At 38.8% G+C, this 18,674-nt stretch overlaps 2 protein-coding genes across 2 annotated transcripts in view; one reads left to right on the top strand and one right to left on the bottom strand.

Moving 5' to 3' along the window:
- The window catches only part of CDC20B (cell division cycle 20B), a 42,996-nt gene that overhangs the window by 11,687 nt on the left and 12,635 nt on the right, over positions 1–18,674 (top strand). Inside the window, 2 exon segments of the mRNA XM_063181365.1 lie at positions 14,497–14,648; positions 16,618–17,661. Coding sequence (XP_063037435.1) covers positions 14,497–14,511 — 15 coding nt within the window. The 3' untranslated portion in view covers positions 14,512–14,648; positions 16,618–17,661.
- LOC134431811 (granzyme A-like) lies at positions 1,895–7,145 on the bottom strand. The gene is made up of 5 exons (XM_063180009.1): positions 6,954–7,145; positions 6,104–6,248; positions 4,293–4,431; positions 3,361–3,639; positions 1,895–2,587 (listed from the first exon to the last, which is right to left on the bottom strand). Exons 1-5 carry the CDS (start codon positions 7,012–7,014, stop codon positions 2,396–2,398), a joined length of 816 nt encoding a protein of 271 aa, XP_063036079.1. The 5' UTR covers positions 7,015–7,145; the 3' UTR covers positions 1,895–2,395.

The raw sequence follows: 18,674 nt of genomic DNA, 5'->3' as shown, positions 1-18,674 counted from the left end.
GAGTCGGGCAGATGTGCCCAGTTCTGCCCCCACATGACCTGACTTGATGCTACCTACATACGCGTTAGGTGAGTTTCTGTGATGTGGTTTATACCTGTTGCTTCCTTCCAGTTATCTCATATAGCCAGACTGAGAAGAAAACAGGGACATTAAATTATCATAGCATTTTTCTTAGCTAGTGTGGGCTCCATTCCACAGTGGTGAAACTCTGTGGTGAATGGGCTCATATCATGCCTCTTGAGCAGAGACCTCCCCATCTAGAGGAAAATGCAGTTCTCTCTTGCTGCTTCTTTTTTTCTACAGGTTTATGCTACTGGCAGTAGTGACAGAAGGTAAAATTTTGTTTTTACCCTGTAAGTCCAACTCTACAGGCTTATTTTGCACAATTCACTAAAAACATCCATGTGAAAAAACCACCATTTTTCAAGTATTTTGGGGTAGGTCCTAAGAGGCTATAAGAGGAAAGCTGCACATTTTCCACATTTTTCTGCAACACATTTCTTCATGCATTAAAAACTTCTCCTTGGTCAGAACCTATCCTTCCTGATCTCTAAGGTTCTCCAACACTTGGCTCAGAACCACCATCTGGAAAATTAGGAAATACTTGAATTACAGGATTTGAGAGGGATTTTCCACTGACAAGGGTGCTGTTTGTGACTTTTGGAGAGAAAGAAAAATCCTGCCGAAGAGGAAGCAGAATGATGAGATAATGCAACAGCATGAGGAAAGAAAGGCAGTGAAAATCTGAACAAAGAAATGAAGCAAGACTAATGTATGGGAAGGGTGAAACAGGCCTAGGTGAGCTGCAAGATGATAAGGACAATTTTGTTTCCTGAAGGTTTTCAGAATTAGTTTTTGCCTAAGCAGGGGTTTGGTAGTTTGCAAGAATAAAAAATTCTGAAATTTCTTATTTCCTGTGTGTTTAAACACAGAATCAAGTCACTGCTTTGGTTGTTGGTAGCAGTCAGTGGGTCAAATTCTCTTCTCAGTTTCACTGATGCAATCTTATTTGTCTGAGAGTCTTTTTCTCTGCTCCTGCTTTGCTTCTATGTTTGTGTCCCCCTTTGTGTGTACATATTGTGTGTTCAGACCAAGAGTGAAAAAAACAATTTATGAATAAGAATAGGAATATGGAAAGTTCTGACTGAGTAAAGTTTGTAACACAGGGAAAAAAAGATGTTTTTCATCATCTGAACTTCCAGTAGAGATCCCTGTAGTTCAGGCCTTCTTTATCTTCTCTAATGAGAAAACTACTGTCTCTTCTTAATGACATTAGGTAAATGCAGTTGTGTAAAAAAGTTTTAGTTTGTGCTTTCTCTTTGTGTTTGTAAGTAGTGCTTAATTACCAAGGATGGATGGAGTAATAATTTTGAAATTAAAATCAATGCAAAATATCTCCACCACTGAATGTTCCCTGCTTTCTCTTAGCTAATGTCTACCTCCAAATAAAAACCTCTTGAAGCAACACAAGATAAATCCAAGCCCTTCCAATCCAATCCAGGTGCTCATGGCATTGAAAATGCTCATCTGTTAATACAGAAGCAGGCAGAAACATTTTTCACAAGAGGTCTGTTTGCTGCTTGACAAATACTTGTTTAAGCCCTTAAAAATTTCACTGCATGTCTGAAGCAGCACTATTGGCATCATAAAATTCAGAGTGCTTTATATTATCAACGGTGCTGTATCATATTGATACAGTCATGTCATTTCTCTGAAGCATGGGCTTTCAGAAATTTTTTTAAACACAGTGCTGCTTATTTTGGTATGTTTTGCAAACATTTAACATGTATGGAACGTTACACAGATAGTTAACAGATCCTATAGGTAGTACATGGAGCATCTATGCTGCAAGAGACAGCGCTTTCCACATAAATTGACAGCTGAAAGCAGCAGATTTTTATTGCCATTGCTTTATTAAATGCAAAGTACATAAAGGGATAAAATCTAGAGGTTTCAAATACAAGACAGTTAGAAAATTAATACCTATGTCCTACAATTGCTGCAATTAAATTTTCTGAAGCTTTACAATCCACTACATCTATAAAACCAAGAGCTTTGCTGCAGAGAAACAAAGTTTTTAGGTGTCTGTACTTGTACATAGCACACCAGTAATTTTCAGAAATCCAGGTACAAAAGAGTGCTAAATATACTTAATAAGGAGTGAGGACCCAAACAAGGATTAGATTCTTGATTTGAGATACCAGTCCGTGTAGAGCTCAGTGTGAACATGCACTACAGGGATGTTGGAATCCTCAGCCCCAAATACCCCCAATGACTCCATGGCTGACAGTGTAAGCTATAAATGCCATTGTAGCAGAGCTACATCAAGCTGCCGAAACTCAGTGTGAGAATACCTCTTTTACCAGACTACTGAAGCTGTTTTTAAAAGCCCATTTCATTTACACAAACCATGTGGCCCAAACCCAATCTGCTGGGCCCCCCCTATGGTTTTCCTTATCCATTTAAGGTGTTGCTTTGTGAGTCGAGTGTAGATACCAGGGCCATCAGCATTGCCACATTTCTTCTTCCCAAATGAAGTGATGCCTGTCATAATATTATTACATCTTAAAGGTCCACCAGAGTCCCCCTAAAAAAAGGGAAAATACAGTCATTCAAATCAACAAAAGCTAAAAAATGTTTCCTTTAAATAAAATTTTCACTAGTTAGATGGAGAAAATAAAAATGTAGCCAGTGTTATTAAGGATCATTTTTTCCTCCTTGGAAATTAGGATTTCAGACAGCAAAACAAATGAAAAAAAAGACTTAATATAATTCAATCTAATCATTCAAGTGTGTGTAATGGGGAATGAATCTAGCTAGGGAAGAAACAGTCTCTTTGCAAATGAAGACAAAAAGCTGAAAACTTTCCTCATGGAAAGTGTAAGCCTCCAGAAATTCAAACTCTTTTAAATGCAATATTTAAATATTTTAAAATGTGGTAGTTATTACATAGTCCTGTACTTGACTTGGAACACTATTAAAATGCTTTTTAGCATTTCAGCAAAACCTATTTCAAAGTCTTCTGACATCAAATAAGTTGTTCCACTGAGATTATCTACTTGCAAATGGGCTTGTAAGCTGTTTTGTGGACATTTTAGTATTAAACTCATTTTATTGAAGATGAGGATGGCTATCTGCCATGCCTGGACACAACTGCAATATTGAAAGGCTGTGAAGGTGAATTTACTCATCTTACATTTTGATTTTAAGGCTTGGAAGAACAAGCTTTAGTAAATTCACTGACATTTGATAAAATTCTTCACTGATTTTAAGAGAGACAGAGATCGTGAATGTGTAATGCTGGTACATTATATTTTATTTTTATTATACAATTTATGCAGTCATAGTAGATATACTTACATGACATGAATCCTTATTCTTAGCTCCTGCACATATCATGTTCTTTGTTATGACAGGTTTGCCATTATAATGCTTTTTATCGTTGCATATTTCCCTCCTGATGACAGTGACATTGACTTCCATCAGGGCAGAAGGGAGATTGCCTGGACGATTTTTCAAAGGACTTGTAGTCATACCCCATCCTGCTACTGTGCAAACTGTTCCTGGTTTGGGATCATAATCTGAAGAAGGCAGGGGGATTGTTTGCACAGCTTTATTAAGTTTTGCTCTTCCCCGAAGCTGTAGAAGATAAGGAAAATAGGTATTATGGCACAGAGTCTAACAGAGGCCCTTGCATATTAACCATTGGATCTTTCCCATTATGGTAATTAAAGAAATCCCTTTCTGAGATTCCTCAATTCTTTGTGACAGCAGTTATGTCATCAATGTAAGAGTGGGAAAATGAGTATTCTTTGTCTCATGAGAACCCACTTTGATAATCTATTAGCTCTAAAAAACATCTTATTTTACTTTTCTGGCTCTCAGACCATTTAGAAGACAAAATAACAGTAATTACTGATGCTGGCAAAATTGAAGATCAGAAAAGCCAGACATTTTAATTAGAAATCCTTTTCAGACAGAACGTTAGTGCTTTTAACCAAATGTTTTATCTGCATGTGTTTTTATTCCTGTATGGAAAAGCCAGAAACTGAAATGTCTTGATCAAGCTCCAGAATGTGTATACTAGCTGTGGCAACAATTACAGGAATTGTTGCTTGCCTTAGTTACCAGTGCATCCCCAATTCCCCAGGCTGTTGGATTAGCAGACCAGACTATATCACTCCAGAAAAAAAGGCCCCAGAAACTCCCTTGGCTCATCTCCCTAGATGAGATGAAGGAAGAAAATAGTTCAGTGTAGTGTTATATTCCATAAGTGATATATAAATCTGTACCTGAAGCAGCATAATGTCATTTTCCTTGGTACTGGGGTTGTAGCATGGATGAGGAAAATGTTTTGCAATCTGAAAAGCTTGCTGTTCTTTTTCTCTTTTTTTTGATGAATGGGCTCCAAGAATAACTTTGCTTTTTTTCCTGAGGAAAGGACTACATAGTTATTTGAATTCACTTTGATGTAACCCTAAATTTTTTGCTGGTAATAATGTGGTGCTATAATGACCAGCTGCTACAGTCTCTTTTCCTGTGCCTGAAAAGAACAGTAATTAGAAATATCTAAAAGATGACCTTGTTCATACAACAGCTAAAAGAAAAATATGACTCAGTGAATCAAACTTCATACTATCTTATTTTCATCTTCCCAGGAGCACAGAAAAGTTTCAGGTACTTGACGCTGTTTCCATCCCTGTTGTTCCCTTTTGGGAACTGAATGAGTGGTGGATCTGGTGGATGCACCAGATTTGCTGTGGGCACTGTCTCACCAACAGCGTCCTCTATAATTTGTTCTGAAAATTTAGGAAAATAGGCCACAGCAGTGTTAGTTCAGATATCCTGACTGTATTGAAATGTACCATTGCTTTACTCTAACATATTTCAACACCATTTTCTGAATCTGTGTGAGACACAGTTCATTCCTCTTCTCTAGGTTTTTCTGCAACTTCCTGTGCTTCCAAGATCCTCAAGTGGTGTCAGAGTTGCGCCTGCTGTGGCTCTCTGACAGAGACCAGCAGCCTGGCACTCCTCGGCCAAGCAGGACAAGCAGACATTACTGCCTGACTACAGGTACAGCTGCTCTTGGGCAAACAACACATCCCACAGCTCAATGAGAGAATATTCTAGGAGATGTGCATATTGGCACTCATTCATGTCTTATTGTGGAAAATGCAACCCTGGAAAGCGGTTGCTCCTTTCTTTCATCTGCTGAGAGCTGTCTGTTGACTGAGCCATCATTAGGTTCATAATTAATTGTATTTTCTCTTAAACAGAATCTCATTTGTAAACATTCTTTACTTTCTGTTAACACACAGCTTTTGGGCCCAGTGCTCTCTTTACAGTAGGTCCCACAGATCTCCCTGTCTGGATAGGACAGATGGACACATTTCTCTGGTGTCTGCAGAGTCCAGTGGCTCACTGGTCCTGGTGACAGAGCCTGTGTGAGGTCTGGCTCAGTAGCAGCTTCAGTCCTCCTCACAAAAGCAAGTAGGGGTGGGATGTAATTCAAAACTCACTTCTTGCCTCGCTGAAGGACTCACTAGAGCTAAATATCCATTTGCATCTTGATTTGGGCAGGAGAAGAAAGATGTCTGCCCAGCCAACATACGAGGCAAGGCAGAGATCTCTCAGTGTCTCCTGTCATCTGTTTGGAGGATTTTTGCTCCTGTGTTAACCACATGCTGTCTTTTCTGCAGTCAATTGTGTATATCTTATAGAATAAAATTACAAGAATTAATTTTTTTTCTCAGAGCAGCAGCTTAGACTGGACACTTCTCTCATCTAGTGTACAGGTTGACTGAGAAAACAGGGATAAAACTTTTTCCCAAATTCACTGCTTCAGTATTGCTATTCTATGCTAATGTGCAGCTTGAAGTTTTTAGATATCTCTTCAGAAACAGATGTGATCAGTATACTTTGTTGTATTTTTTTTACTCACTATAACAAATTTGATGATAGAACCTATAATGCACAGTAATTAGAACTTGATCATGGTCATGATAAATGGATAAAATTACCAGATAAACTAACTCTCCTGCTTGAACAGAGATATCAGACACCCACTAAGGACAATGTCTGAATCAGAGTAAGAACTTACGTGTTACAGTGTGCAGCTGTTAACACCCAGTTTTCCTTAATTAAAGCTCCTCCACAAATAATTCCTCTTCGTCCCTTGATTTGGGCCATGAATGGTCTCGAGTGTGGCGCTACTTCAGTTCCTCCAATGATATCCACACACAAACCTAAAAAAGTAAGCCACAAGACACACAGCTGAGCTGACAAATACTGTAAGACACTCCAAGTCTCTTAGAAAACATGGCTGTTATAATTAGAAAGGATACAGACACACAAATATGCACATATGTCACAATGATGGTCTTCAGGGTAGAATTTTAAAACCGCTCAGCAGAATTATTTCATTACATTTCAATAATACTGAAACAAGATCAGTGGGGTGAGCTTGGGCAAAAACCCCACACCAAAGTTTTGTTGCTTTTGCACAGATTTCTTTTCTTGGACATTACTGATATGTTTAATTTATTAGCTTTCATTGTGAGTAACAATCCCCCATATTTCCCATATCTTAAATATTGTGCAGGGAAACTAGACTATGTAGTATAAGCCACATTATGTGAATCTGTTTTCCAGAAAAAGAGAAAATCAAGCAGTTAAGGTATGTGTATGGCTCTGAAAAGAAAGATGAGATAATCATTATGTTTTCTACTCAGAACTCCTCCAAACAGCTCAGACTTTGCAGCTTTACTTAAGACCCATTCAGAAATTATTTTGTTTGTGTGAAAGACCAAACACATGCTGACAGTTGAGAGGAACTAATTATAAGAATTCAAATAACAATTGTTATTACTTCCTTTCATTAATACATGTTAGCTTAATTAGAATTCTGTACGTCAGGACTTATCTCCAAAAGTATTAAACTGTGTACTTACCTCCATGAATAGCCAGGAGAATGACAGCAGTGAAGGTGTACCAAGGGAGGAAAGCACCCATGATTTCTGTCTGATGTTCCCTCTTGTTTGCTCTTTAATATACGTCTATCTACCAATCTATCAATATATATGCATAAATGAAGAGGATGTGGGTTTTGTTTTTCCTCTTAAGGGGGTAACCATGACAAGGAAAGCCTCCCCAACGATGTACCTTACAGCAGAAGTGTTACTGAGAATCTGCGTCATCTGCTGTGGTGTGAAAGCAGGCTCCACCCCACTTTGTGCTCTGTCTGCAGCATTTGCAGAGAACTGATGTACAAGTATAGGGGTGAAACACAGTGGGACTCAGCTCACATAAATTTAGGCTGATTCATTTGTCCACATGAAGTTGTATACTTTCATTCCAGACACCTCAAGTGGCTTCCATGTCAGACATGGATTCCAGTCCATTCTCCTTTAATGAAATATCTGTTCTGCTCAGTAGACCCTCAAGGCCAAGGAATCTGATATTTCCTCATTTCAGGATCTGATCCTACCTCATTAGGTTTGTTTGGCTCGGACTGGCTGAGCTTTCACAAAGCACTGAGTGTGGTTTCATAGCCTATAGCTAAGGGTATGATGATATTTAAAGTATCTTAAACTGTTTTAGATCTGGTGCAGAAGGCCATCAGTCTTCTGAAGATGCTGTGTCAGATTTGTCAGCTCTGTGTCTGTGTCTGGAAAGCCCTCAGTATCTCAAATGCGAATAAATGCTGAGTTTCAGGCAACTGAATTGAATCCTGAAAACTCAGGGTGGCTGGGCACTGGAACAGGCTGGTCACAGCACCAGCCTGACAGAGCTCAAGACAATGCTCTTAAGCACATGGTGTGATTCTTGAGGTGTCCTGTGCAGAGGCAGGGGTTGGACTTCAATGGTCCTAGTAGGGCTTCTTTCAACTCAGGGTATTCTGTGATTCTGTAAATAAGTCTTATCTAGGGCCTTGTAAAGGCACAATTTCTCTCTTGCAAATATATACCCAAAAAAAAAAAAAAAAAAACAAACTTGCATCAATATTAAATCATTTGGAGTATCAACTATTCTATAACCCATATATTCTATGACCAGTGAAATGTCACTGTCATGCAGAATGGAAGATTTCTTGAAGTCTTGAGCCCCACAAAAGGCAACCTGCAGAAAGGAGCCCACAATCAAGAGCTTGCAGAAATCTTCTTGCAGAGTTCTTGCTGTATCATATCTTGAGCTCATTGTCCCAACACCATGTGAGTTTCACCTGTAGAAGACCTTGGATAGACTTTGCTCAAATTTGCTGTTGCTCTCCCTTCTGGGACAGAGGATAACTTGGCAGGTGTAGATGTAATTTTAGAGACTGTGGAGCTTTTTGTCACTGATGTGTCTTTGTTGAGACGCAGTCACCTATGTGCAAGGTGACAGCTCCACGCACTGCTAAAGCTCAGATTTACCAAGATTTAATTTTCTTAAATTTTTCTTTTCATTACTAGCACATTCCCCGTAATTGTAATCACTTTGTAGCGCTGATATTCTTTTTTACACTGTTCTCCTGGACACTAGGTATCATAGGTACAATTCTTTCTTTTATCAGACACAATTATTTGACAAAGTCTGATTTTATGATGTTTTAATTAGCACTCTTACAATATTGAAGCTGTTTCCTGTCTGGACTATGCAGAGGCATGATCAGGATGAGCACTTGTAAGCAAAAATCCTGTGTGCTCAGACGTGATTAAACTTGTAGTGCTACAATGATTCATCCTTGGATGGTCCTATGTGAGGAGCAACGGCCAGTAAAAAGAGGTTCGGTATGTCTCATCCTATGTTTGCCTGATCTGTTTTGAAAGACATGGAATAAAACATTAGCAAATGTTCCTAGATGGTTTCCAAGTAAATAGATACAGGTAAATCTATGCCTGCTATCTAAAACCTAATTTCTATGGCCTGTATATACTATTTTTCAGTTTCTAATTGTACTTCTATTTACTTCTAAATCATACTTCTAAAGATGTTTCTTCTGAAACTCCATAGATACTAGCATATCCATGCTTTTTCAAAAATCCTTTCCAGTTCTGAGAGATCTATTGACATTGACAATAAGAATTAGAAATATGGAGTCTAAACTATTGATCAGTATCAATTGATGACTTTCTGTGGAAACTCCTGAATGACCTCTCTGACAATCTGCAAAATCCCCGATGGCACAGGTATTAAAGATCAGATAGATATGCATATAACCAGTACCAATTTTGTACCCAAATGTTTTGTCAGAGAGTTATCCTCCTCTTGTAATTTACATCATTAAGGCTGAAAATTTGACATAAAATTTTAGGGTGTGCAATTAGTTGGCTGGGCTCCTTTGGTTATGGCAATAATTTATGGTGAAGTTTAGATTCTATTGGCCTTTTGCATTTAAAAGGAAACCCCAAAGCAAAGTTTCCTTCTCAAGTAAAATTCTTTTATTAGCTCCTCTGTTGCTTACTTAATTGGTCTCCAAGAGGAGAGAGGTATTGTAAGTAAAACACTCTGTCCTTTCTCCCTGTGGCACTCACAAAGCAGAGCCACTCGCCCTGCAGAAGCCACCGCCTGAGTAAAGGACAAGGTGTATGTGCAGTTCTGTGAGCAGCCTCTGCCTCTGGGAAGGGCTCCTATGGGCTGCAGGCCCATGGCTCAGTGGATCACTTTCAGATCTGTGCATTACTGTGCTGAGATCTTCTATCCCTTGTCTTATACTCTGTCATTTTGACCCTTTTACTTCCACAGTGACTCTGTTCCTTTTTCCTTCATGCTTTCTTTGGTGCTTGAGGTGAGCACCAGATGTGATTTTAGGACACCGGTTCAGGAGACCAATTTAAACTGTGCCTCTAAACCTTCCAGGTTTGCTGAACTGAGTTCAGGCGGTCTCACCTCAGCTGAAGAGCTGTTTTCTCGAGCTGGGAAGGGAGGGCAGGACAGAGGTGCAGAGCTGGCAGCTGCCAGGAGCACAGCAAGGCAGAGCTGCTGTGCTTTCCCTGTCTTCTCCTTGGGCTACCACATCCCCAGTCCCACCCCAGTGTATCTGAACACATCCCTTAGTGGCTGGGAGGTAAACTCCCAGGGACTTGCTGGGGAAAGGGCAGAGGGCATGCTGGGCCATACCTATTTTATTTCCTTCTCCAGTACCAGTGCCTCATAGTACTTACCTGGTTGTCTTTTGTGCCTCAGCTATCCACTCAGTGTCCTTGTTTCCATTTATTTGCTATGTGATACCAGTGGAAAATGTAGTAGCACAAAAATCATAGTAGATGTAGTAAACCTGGGGAGTCCTCAAGGCCTTGCAGCAAATCAGCACTCCTTCTATGATGTTGCTCGTACTTGGCAGAAAGAATCCAGCATTAGATACTCTCTTCTGGGAACACAAGCCTTCTATTGTTTGGCCAGAGCATGAATCTGTTTCCTATTTTGTCTCTTATGCTGGCTTCCAATCCAATCCAGTAAGGTCTCTTATGCTCTTCCAATTTATTGGGAGGGCAAAGCCATAAAGGACAAACATAATTATGCCTTTAGGACTCTCTTGGCAGAGATTACCTGTGGAGAGTCTCCAGTGGGTGAATAATTCTGGGATTAGATGGAGAATGGAGAATGACTTTGGGGAACTGGAGCTGGCTGTTTTAAGAGCTGATGAATTCTAATAGTAATTTGTTTTCTTTTAAAAGAGCTTTGGAAGAGTCCTCTGAAACATGAATTGTGTTGCACCATGTGCATGTTTTCAAACTGGGTTCTAACTAATAAGATTCTGTGATGAAGAAATAAACATTTCTATGCTACAATCTCATTCAACAATGAGATTGAGAGCTGCCATTCTGTAATTCTTGACTAAAAATGAGAGCTAGTTATATTGGGCAGGTTGTATTTCAGGTTATTTCTAAACATAATGAATATGGTATCAAGTGTTGTATCTTCTTCACACAAGAGCAGACAGGGTTTTTTGTAGTGGTTTACCAGCAAGGTATGCAAGACATGCATGCAGACACAGAGGTCTACAATACAGAAATGTCTTTCTCACCAATTTATCTATTTTTGTGACCACAGATTAGATTTTGTTTTGTGTTTGGCAGTTTCAGACTCTAGGGTTTTCTGTATCTGAAAGCTGCTCCTCACAAAGTTATTTTTAACAAAATACAAATTGCTTTATCTTACATGTGTGTGGCTGGTCTTGGCATGTCTTTTATATCCTATATTCCATTACTCATAAAATAACAGATGTTTGACAGTTCTCAGTAGTTTTTGTTAATTTATATATGAAAATTTTCAGTCTTTCAACTGAAGATGTTACCTGGGCAGTGGAATTCTGTGGAGCAATTGTTGGCTGCTGATGTACCTTGGTCCACAGGAGTGACTTTTGTACTTTATGCACCCCAAGTTTTCTCAACCTGGGTCCACAGTTTAGGAGCAACTTTTGAACTCCACATGCCCGACTGTTCCTTCACACTGGTGTTCTCTGAAGCCTTTTCAGGTTGCCCTTACATTCATTCTCCCATTTTTTCCCACCAGCTTAAAGATGGCTAGTTTAATTCTCACTTTTTTTTTTCCTTTCTTTTTCTTTTTCTTTTTTTTTTTTTTTTCTATTTGAAGTCAACAAGCACATTAAACATCCTGAGACATCTAGGTGTTATTCAGGGATTAGGCTTTATTTGGTTTTATTAGGAGTTTCAAGAATCAGGCAAGTTTTAAAGAAACTGGAAGACAGAATCTTGAGAAATCAATCTGCAGTAAAACAATATTAACAATGTAAGGGGAAATTTCAAGCGAGAGAGCTATTAGTAAAAACTTTCAAACCCATTTCCTGTAGGGGACATTTGAATACAAATGAGTGCATAGCAATTTACAGTGCCCCTGACAGCAAAGAGCAGCAGCTATGACACCTGGAAGCTCTTCTGCTCTCCTGCTCTCTTTAATTGTTGTTACCCTGCTAACAAGACGTAAATACTCACCTAAGAGTAAAAATCAAATCCTCAGTTCCTCTGGATAACACATAATGTAACTGCACTTCTGTTGCACTTCAGGTGGCCGCATGGACATTGTTGGAGGACATGAAGTGCATCCTCATTTCTGGCCTTATATGGCAGCTTTCCAGGACAAGAATTTAGGTGTTTTTTGTGGAGGAACTCTTGTGGAAAAACAATGGGTTTTGACAACAGCACCTTGTGAGAAAGTATCTTTAGTTTGTCATTGAAGTGAGGCATGGTATGCAAGCCTCCAAATGAAGAAAGGTGCATATGGATTTTTTTTAATAGGTTGTTAATAGCTGCATTTCTCTCCCTGGAACGATCCTAGAACTTGCCATTGTTTTTAGTTGCCATAAACTACTGATCTGCATTGCAGAGTTATCTTTGTTAGTGAGATCCTGCCAAAGTTACAGCATAAATAATGCGCTGTTAAAAGACCAAATTAATTATTTATGCATGTGAAAAAGCAATGTCTTAGAGAAGGGAATATGTCCCAAAGATTTTAAACAAATCTTAGGTGTATGACTGGAATTAAGCCTCAAAATAGGCTGAGAGATGAATTCGAATTAGGTGTGGACACTATTGCTCTCATTTTGAGTGGTCTAGGCTCACAAATCCAGAATGACACTCATGACTGTGACAAGGAACCTTGTCCTCCTGTCAAGTTGAATGTGAGCGGAAGCTCCTCGTCCCCCGGTGGGATGCTCTGCTGTTGAGCAGCAGACTCAAGGTAAGGGGGACATCTACTGTTCACATTAGGAAGTAAAATGCCCAGTTTTTCTTCAAATGCTCCCGGAACTGCATTTTAGTTCTGCAATTTTTCCTTCTTATTTTGACTATCTAAAAGGAAAACAGTTACAATAAACCAGAGCAAACCTGACCTCCTTAAACACAGCCAGGGCAGGTTGGCCAGCCTTCTTCTGTGAGTTAGTCTGAAATAGAGGACACAGTTTCTTCAGAGTGAATTTGACTTTCACTATATTTCAGCTGAATCAGGTTTGATTGTAAGGGTAGAAATATTCATTCCTAGCATTCTCTGTTTAGCAAATTTACAAAACATAACCAAGTCTTCCTTTTAGGAATTTAGGGACTTTTTAATGGGATCTGGAGTCTCTTACTCTTCAGTCAATATGTCAGATATAGCCAGTCAGGTACATCTATAAAAATTCAGATTTGTTAGCTGTTCAGGGGAAAGGGCATTGTTTGTCTCTGATCCTAGGGAGAATGTGCTCTGGTAACTGATTCGGGTTTCTTACAACACACTGTTTTGGTCTGACTTTAAGTCTTTGTTATTGGGGCAAGCTGAACCAGCCTGGTTTCCTTCTCCTGAGCTGTAAGACAGTGCTCACACAAAACCCACCGACACCTGTTCTATGCCTGGTGCAATTGCAGTGCACGTAAAACTTCTTAATTAATGGATCTCATGTGTTAATAATGTCTGAAATAATTTTTTTCTTGGGCAAAGTAGCATGAATTCAGCAACATGAATCTCTGTGTGGCCTGTGAACCACCTGTGGGGGTCACAGAGATGGAGTTTTGAGAGACATATCATTCTCTCTGAGGACATGTGCTTTGTAGATAAAAAGAGACATTTTTGGACTGCAACACTGCCTTTGCAGATATTCTCACAAACAGACTTTCATGTATAAATGAATGAATTACGTCTTTCAGTGGCACATGCATCTTGAATGAAGAAAATTGTTCTTTTATAGTTTGTATTGATAAAGTCTTTGTTCTGGCTGGAATAAATTTTCCTACTTATAGTGAGATTATGTTCTGAATAAAGCACAGGAAACTGGCAGTCTGTGTTCTGCCATGTCAAATAATTGGGCTGGGCAAAATTAAGAAAGACAAATATTAATAAATACATTTCTGATGGTATTTACAGAGCTTGAAACATAATGGAATTTATTGGTTGCTTAACTCTTAATGTTTATTAGCAGGAAGTGAATGTATAACTCTTTGAATTTTAATATTCTCATTTTTTTTTTAGTATTCACTTCTGGGATATCTTGGGTTAGGCAACATACATCCTTATTCCTTAATGTGCTGAATCCTTACAATGACAAAAAGCTTACTAATATTAAAGATACTCACTTAATCAGAGCATTTACCTGTATGCATAACGCTCAGGATAAGCACTGAGTGTTGATGTGTGTTCTGACATGCTACTGATGCCAGCAAATTTAAGTCCTTTGTAGGATTAGGTCATAAATCCAAAGGAGACCTTTCAGAGATTAATGAAAGGCATCAGTAGCAGTTCCCCTTATAAAGATGGGAGGGTCTTTCATAATATTAATTCCAAATTCTGAAAATCTCTGGAGGTCAGTTATCACATGATTATTTCATTAAACTATATTTGCAGTAAAGAAACATCATTTTATAGAGGGAAAAAGAAGCTCATGTCAAAACATTGAAATGAATGATATTGCTGCTCTGTTTTAATCATGTTGTTGTGAAACAACATGATTAAATGTCTTTTCATTGTCCTCAGAAATGTTGTTCTGTTCCTGTAGTGACTTTCTCTTCCTATATTTTCTATAAGTTCCAGAATAGATAAATTGGAAGACAGCTGTTCTTGGAGCTCATTGGACATCCATTCCTGAAGAAGAACAGCAGATATTTGGGATTATGGAAACCTTTCCTCATTGTCAGTTTGACCACCCTCCCTTTGATAATGACATAATGCTCCTCAAGGTATTGTTTTAATTACTGCTGTATTTTTATGAAAGGAATTATGCTGATGATAGTTTTGGCTACTCTTTGGTACTGAACAGCACATTTTTTAGATAACAATATCACAGAACAGTCTATTTTTGGTTGTATTAATCTAGATGAAGTTAGGTTCTGTGAGCAGAGATGATATTTCAAGCCCATTCTGTGCTCTAAAAAACCCTCTTTTTAATCCATTCACTGCAGCAACCCCTCCAAACCACAGAGCACATTATCCAGTAATTTTTCAAAGGCAATGCTGAAGGGACGTATGCAATACAGTCTGGCTCACATCTCTATCCCAGCATTAGGTCTTGTGCTGGACTAAGTAAGTAAAAATGGAGATGAAACTTACTGTTAATTTTCTGGTGTATGCAGGTAAAGTGAAAGTGTGGATAATACAGGACATACAGACTCAGCTCTAGGAGCACAGACTAGTCACAAAGGGGAGTAGGCTCAGGACACTGCAGAATGAAGCATGGAAAATGTCCTTGCCAATGTTATCTTCTGATGCCAAAGTGAGGCAGAACTGTAAGAATTTGAAATTACAGGGAGGTTGGGACTAGATGTGCTTTAAGGTCCCTTCCAGCTGTAACATTCTATTATTCCATTATTCTGTGACCAGAACCTGGTATTTAGTGTTTAGCTGGCATCACTGATTTGACATAGCAATGACATGGGGAGGAAGGTAACCGTGTCCCTCTGTGTGCTAGCAGGAACACCCACAGGCATCTGTGGCTGATCATGGTTCATCTCTGAGGAGCTCCTTCCCCCAGGTGTTCCCCCAGGTGGAGCATTCCATTCCTGCTTCCTTGTCAGCATAGACCAGGCTTATCTCACTGGCTTCTCCTGTGGCCACTTGTCAGGAGCACCAGGGCATCTGTGAACACAAAACCAAAATGGATCACTAGGAAATAATATTTCTGGAGCTGAAAATCACAACTCTGTTCCAGAATGATACAGGTATCTCAAAATCCTTTGAATTTGATACAGAAGCAATGATAATACTAGCTTACCTCCCATCTCTACACTTCTGCAGCAATGGAGTATTCAACGGCTTGGAATAAGCTTTCCATCTTTGGAACTTTCCAGCAGCACTGGCAACAATAACTACAACTTTTTTTTTTTTTTTAATAAATTATTGATTTGTTGGAATGCATTTTTTGAAATGTATAAAGCTAGAATTGTTTAGCTGAGAACCACACAGCACCCTGTGAAATGAATCATGGTGCAGTGATCATAAGACTGAAAATGTCTGTTCAGTACCTGTGAGCCCTTACCAAGCACACTGAGGATATATGTCAGGGTTTGGCTGTGTTTTCATTTACTGACCTCTGCTGAAGGATGGATCTGTCAGGCAAAGGCCAACAAAACACAGATAGTCTGAAGCATTTAACCCCTTTAGAATGTCTCAGAGCAAAAATTGGCAGTCTGAATAGACTGAGACCTGATTTTTCCTCCATCATGTTGCTGCTTTTGTGTCTAACTGCTTATAGTTTTGTTTTCATCTTTGTTCATGAGCACATTGCACTGTGGTTTGAGACTTTTGTGTCAGTCAAGCACCAGAATCTGATTTCAACACCAAAGTTTAGTGGCAAGTTAGGTTTATGAACAGGACATAGATCCAATGTTTGTGAACAGGACATAGATCCAACAACCTAACTCCCATGCAGATTTTACATTTCCCACTGTATCCAATAGAAATCTGGGCTTGCACTCACTACTGCTACATAGATGGGAAATTGCTGTACTGCTACTGTGGAAAATTTTGTAAATTTTCAAAGGGACAATTAAGCTTAGGATCAGTTCCTAAGTAGTGAAAAGTGATTTTTAAGGGAGGTGTTGGTAAAATGAGACTAAATGATAATTGAAACTATGTGATGCTTCCCTTCCTTTCTGCATAAGAAATCTAGTTTTTCCTTGTTTTTCCTTCTTTTTTCCTTTTCCTTTTTAGCTGAATGATACTGCCAAGCTGAATAAATATGTGCAACTTTTCCTCTGCCTGACTTTTTTGAAGATGTTGAACCTAGCACACTCTGCCGGGTGGCTGGCTGGGGAGACAAATCACCAGGAAAGCCATTGAAATATCTCTGGAAGAAACTCTTAAAATTGCCAATAGAAAAATCTCTGACAAACATTATGCCAGCGACCCAAAAATAACCAACAACATGTAGTGTGCGCTACAGGGAAAACTAAATTATATCTGAGTGATACTTGTGGGGTAAGAAGCAAAGTTACAAAGGGGGGACATATATTTAACAATGGTTCCCTTTTCACTGGGGACAAAGCAGTGTCAGACATCTTAGGAGGATGATCATGTTTTAAGTGATTTTAGCGACATTTATGAAAGACTTTATTGCTGTGAAAAAGACTTGTTAAAGCTTTGTTTAGTTTAGGTCAGTGTACCAATCAAGATCAAGAGTATGGCAATTTGAGCTGGGATTATCTATTAACTTCAGGTGTATTTCATTAGCTACAGTGTTCTCCTTAGGCACCACCTGTAGTTTTGGAAGAAAAAGCAGAGCTATTGGGGTCTCAATTATCTGATCCTTTCCAGAAGTCAACCTCTGAGTAGTACAGCATTAACTGCATACTCAAAAGAGCTGTTTGGATCTTGCTTTTGATGCTCTCTGTGCTGAATCCAGAAGAGACAACTGATAAAGGGGTGAAATTACAGGGAGGTTGGGACTAGATAAAGGGGTGAGAATCAATTTATACTAACAATAAAAAATATATTTTGAAATAGAATTGTGATAGCACCCTGCTGCTCCACAGCATTTTCATTGAAGGCTCCCTCAGGTTTGAAAAGCAACCTCTCTTTATTCCTCACCCGATTCCCACGAATGATGTAAGCCAACTGCTCCATTTCATAGGCTGGAAAAGGTTAGAGACAACATTTCCAAGCATGCTTGTGCACTGCAGGTGGCACTGCATGCTGCTCTGGTGAGAAATGGACACACTGACAGCTGCTTCTGATTTGTCCTCCAGGGAGATTCAGGTGAGCCATTAATCTGTGCTGGTCAGTACTGGGGGATTGTTTCTTTTGGAGAAGCATGTGTAAAAATACTAGCACACCTGGAGTTTATAAGTGGCTGACTGAAGAATATATTGACTGGGTAAAAAGAATGAATTCCAGTTACACAGATTCATGAAACAAGAGCATTTTAATAAATATTGTGCTGTGCATTAGAGCTGGATGCTGCTGCTTTAGTGCTCTGCCTTTGAAATGTACCTCCCAGCTTTACAGCTTTGCTGACACCACCACAGCTTTTTGTGAACAGTTCAAAGCATCCATATTTGTACAGACAATGCTTTTACTAAGCTTTAGCAGGAAACTGCCGCATAGAAAACATAATTTGTATTGGATTTCACTCTACTTCTTACTAGGATGGGAAAGTAATCATTGCACCTGGGATAAAGCAACTTTTGTTAACGTGTACTTACACAAAAATTCAGTTTCAGAATGACAGTGAATAAGAGGTCCGCAGAATGAGAAAAAGTAGAACAAAAGCTTAAAAATGTTCAAATATTTATCTGTGATATTACTAAACCACAAATACTTCATTTTACCATTATTCAATGTCTATCTAAATTCAATTTCAAAGAGTTAAAATGTTAAACAGAGAGAAGCAGTTTTCCAATTAGTCTTTATTATAAATATACAAATATAGAGATAAGAATGTCTGTATTTTTTCCCTAGATTCTTTTTCCTTCCTTTAATTTTTGTTTTTTTTAAATTTTGTGCATGTGTTTTTCTTTTTTTTTGGGGGGGGGTGTTGGGTCTGTTGTTTTTTTGTTTGTTTGTTTGTGTTTTGTTTGCTTGATCAAATCAACTAAATCTTCTCCGAGCTTGGTTCATAATCGCATTCATTCGGTTAATAGTTCACTCAAAAAGTATAAATACTGACTGTAATAGATGTAATTGTAGTTCTTTAACACAGCTCCTAACATCTGTCAAAACAAACAGGACTCTGGCTATGGATTTCAACAGACTTCTAATAACAGAAGGAC

Source organism: Melospiza melodia, chromosome Z, assembly GCF_035770615.1.
Source record: "Melospiza melodia melodia isolate bMelMel2 chromosome Z, bMelMel2.pri, whole genome shotgun sequence".
Taxonomy (NCBI): Eukaryota; Metazoa; Chordata; class Aves; order Passeriformes; family Passerellidae; genus Melospiza; species Melospiza melodia.
This window is presented reverse-complemented; position numbering and strand designations above follow the sequence as displayed.

Bases quoted from the DNA above. Each gene is read 5' to 3' on its own strand.
- LOC134431811 (XM_063180009.1), bottom strand. From the start codon at position 7,014: ATGGGTGCTTTCCTCCCTTGGTACACCTTCACTGCTGTCATTCTCCTG. The intron at 6,249-6,953 runs GTAAGTACACAG...TTACTTTTTTAG, and splicing joins TCTCCTGGCTATTCATGGAG to GTTTGTGTGTGGATATCATT. The intron at 4,432-6,103 runs GTAAGTTCTTAC...TCCTTTCCTCAG, and splicing joins ACAGCTGCACACTGTAACAC to GAAAAAAAGCAAAGTTATTC.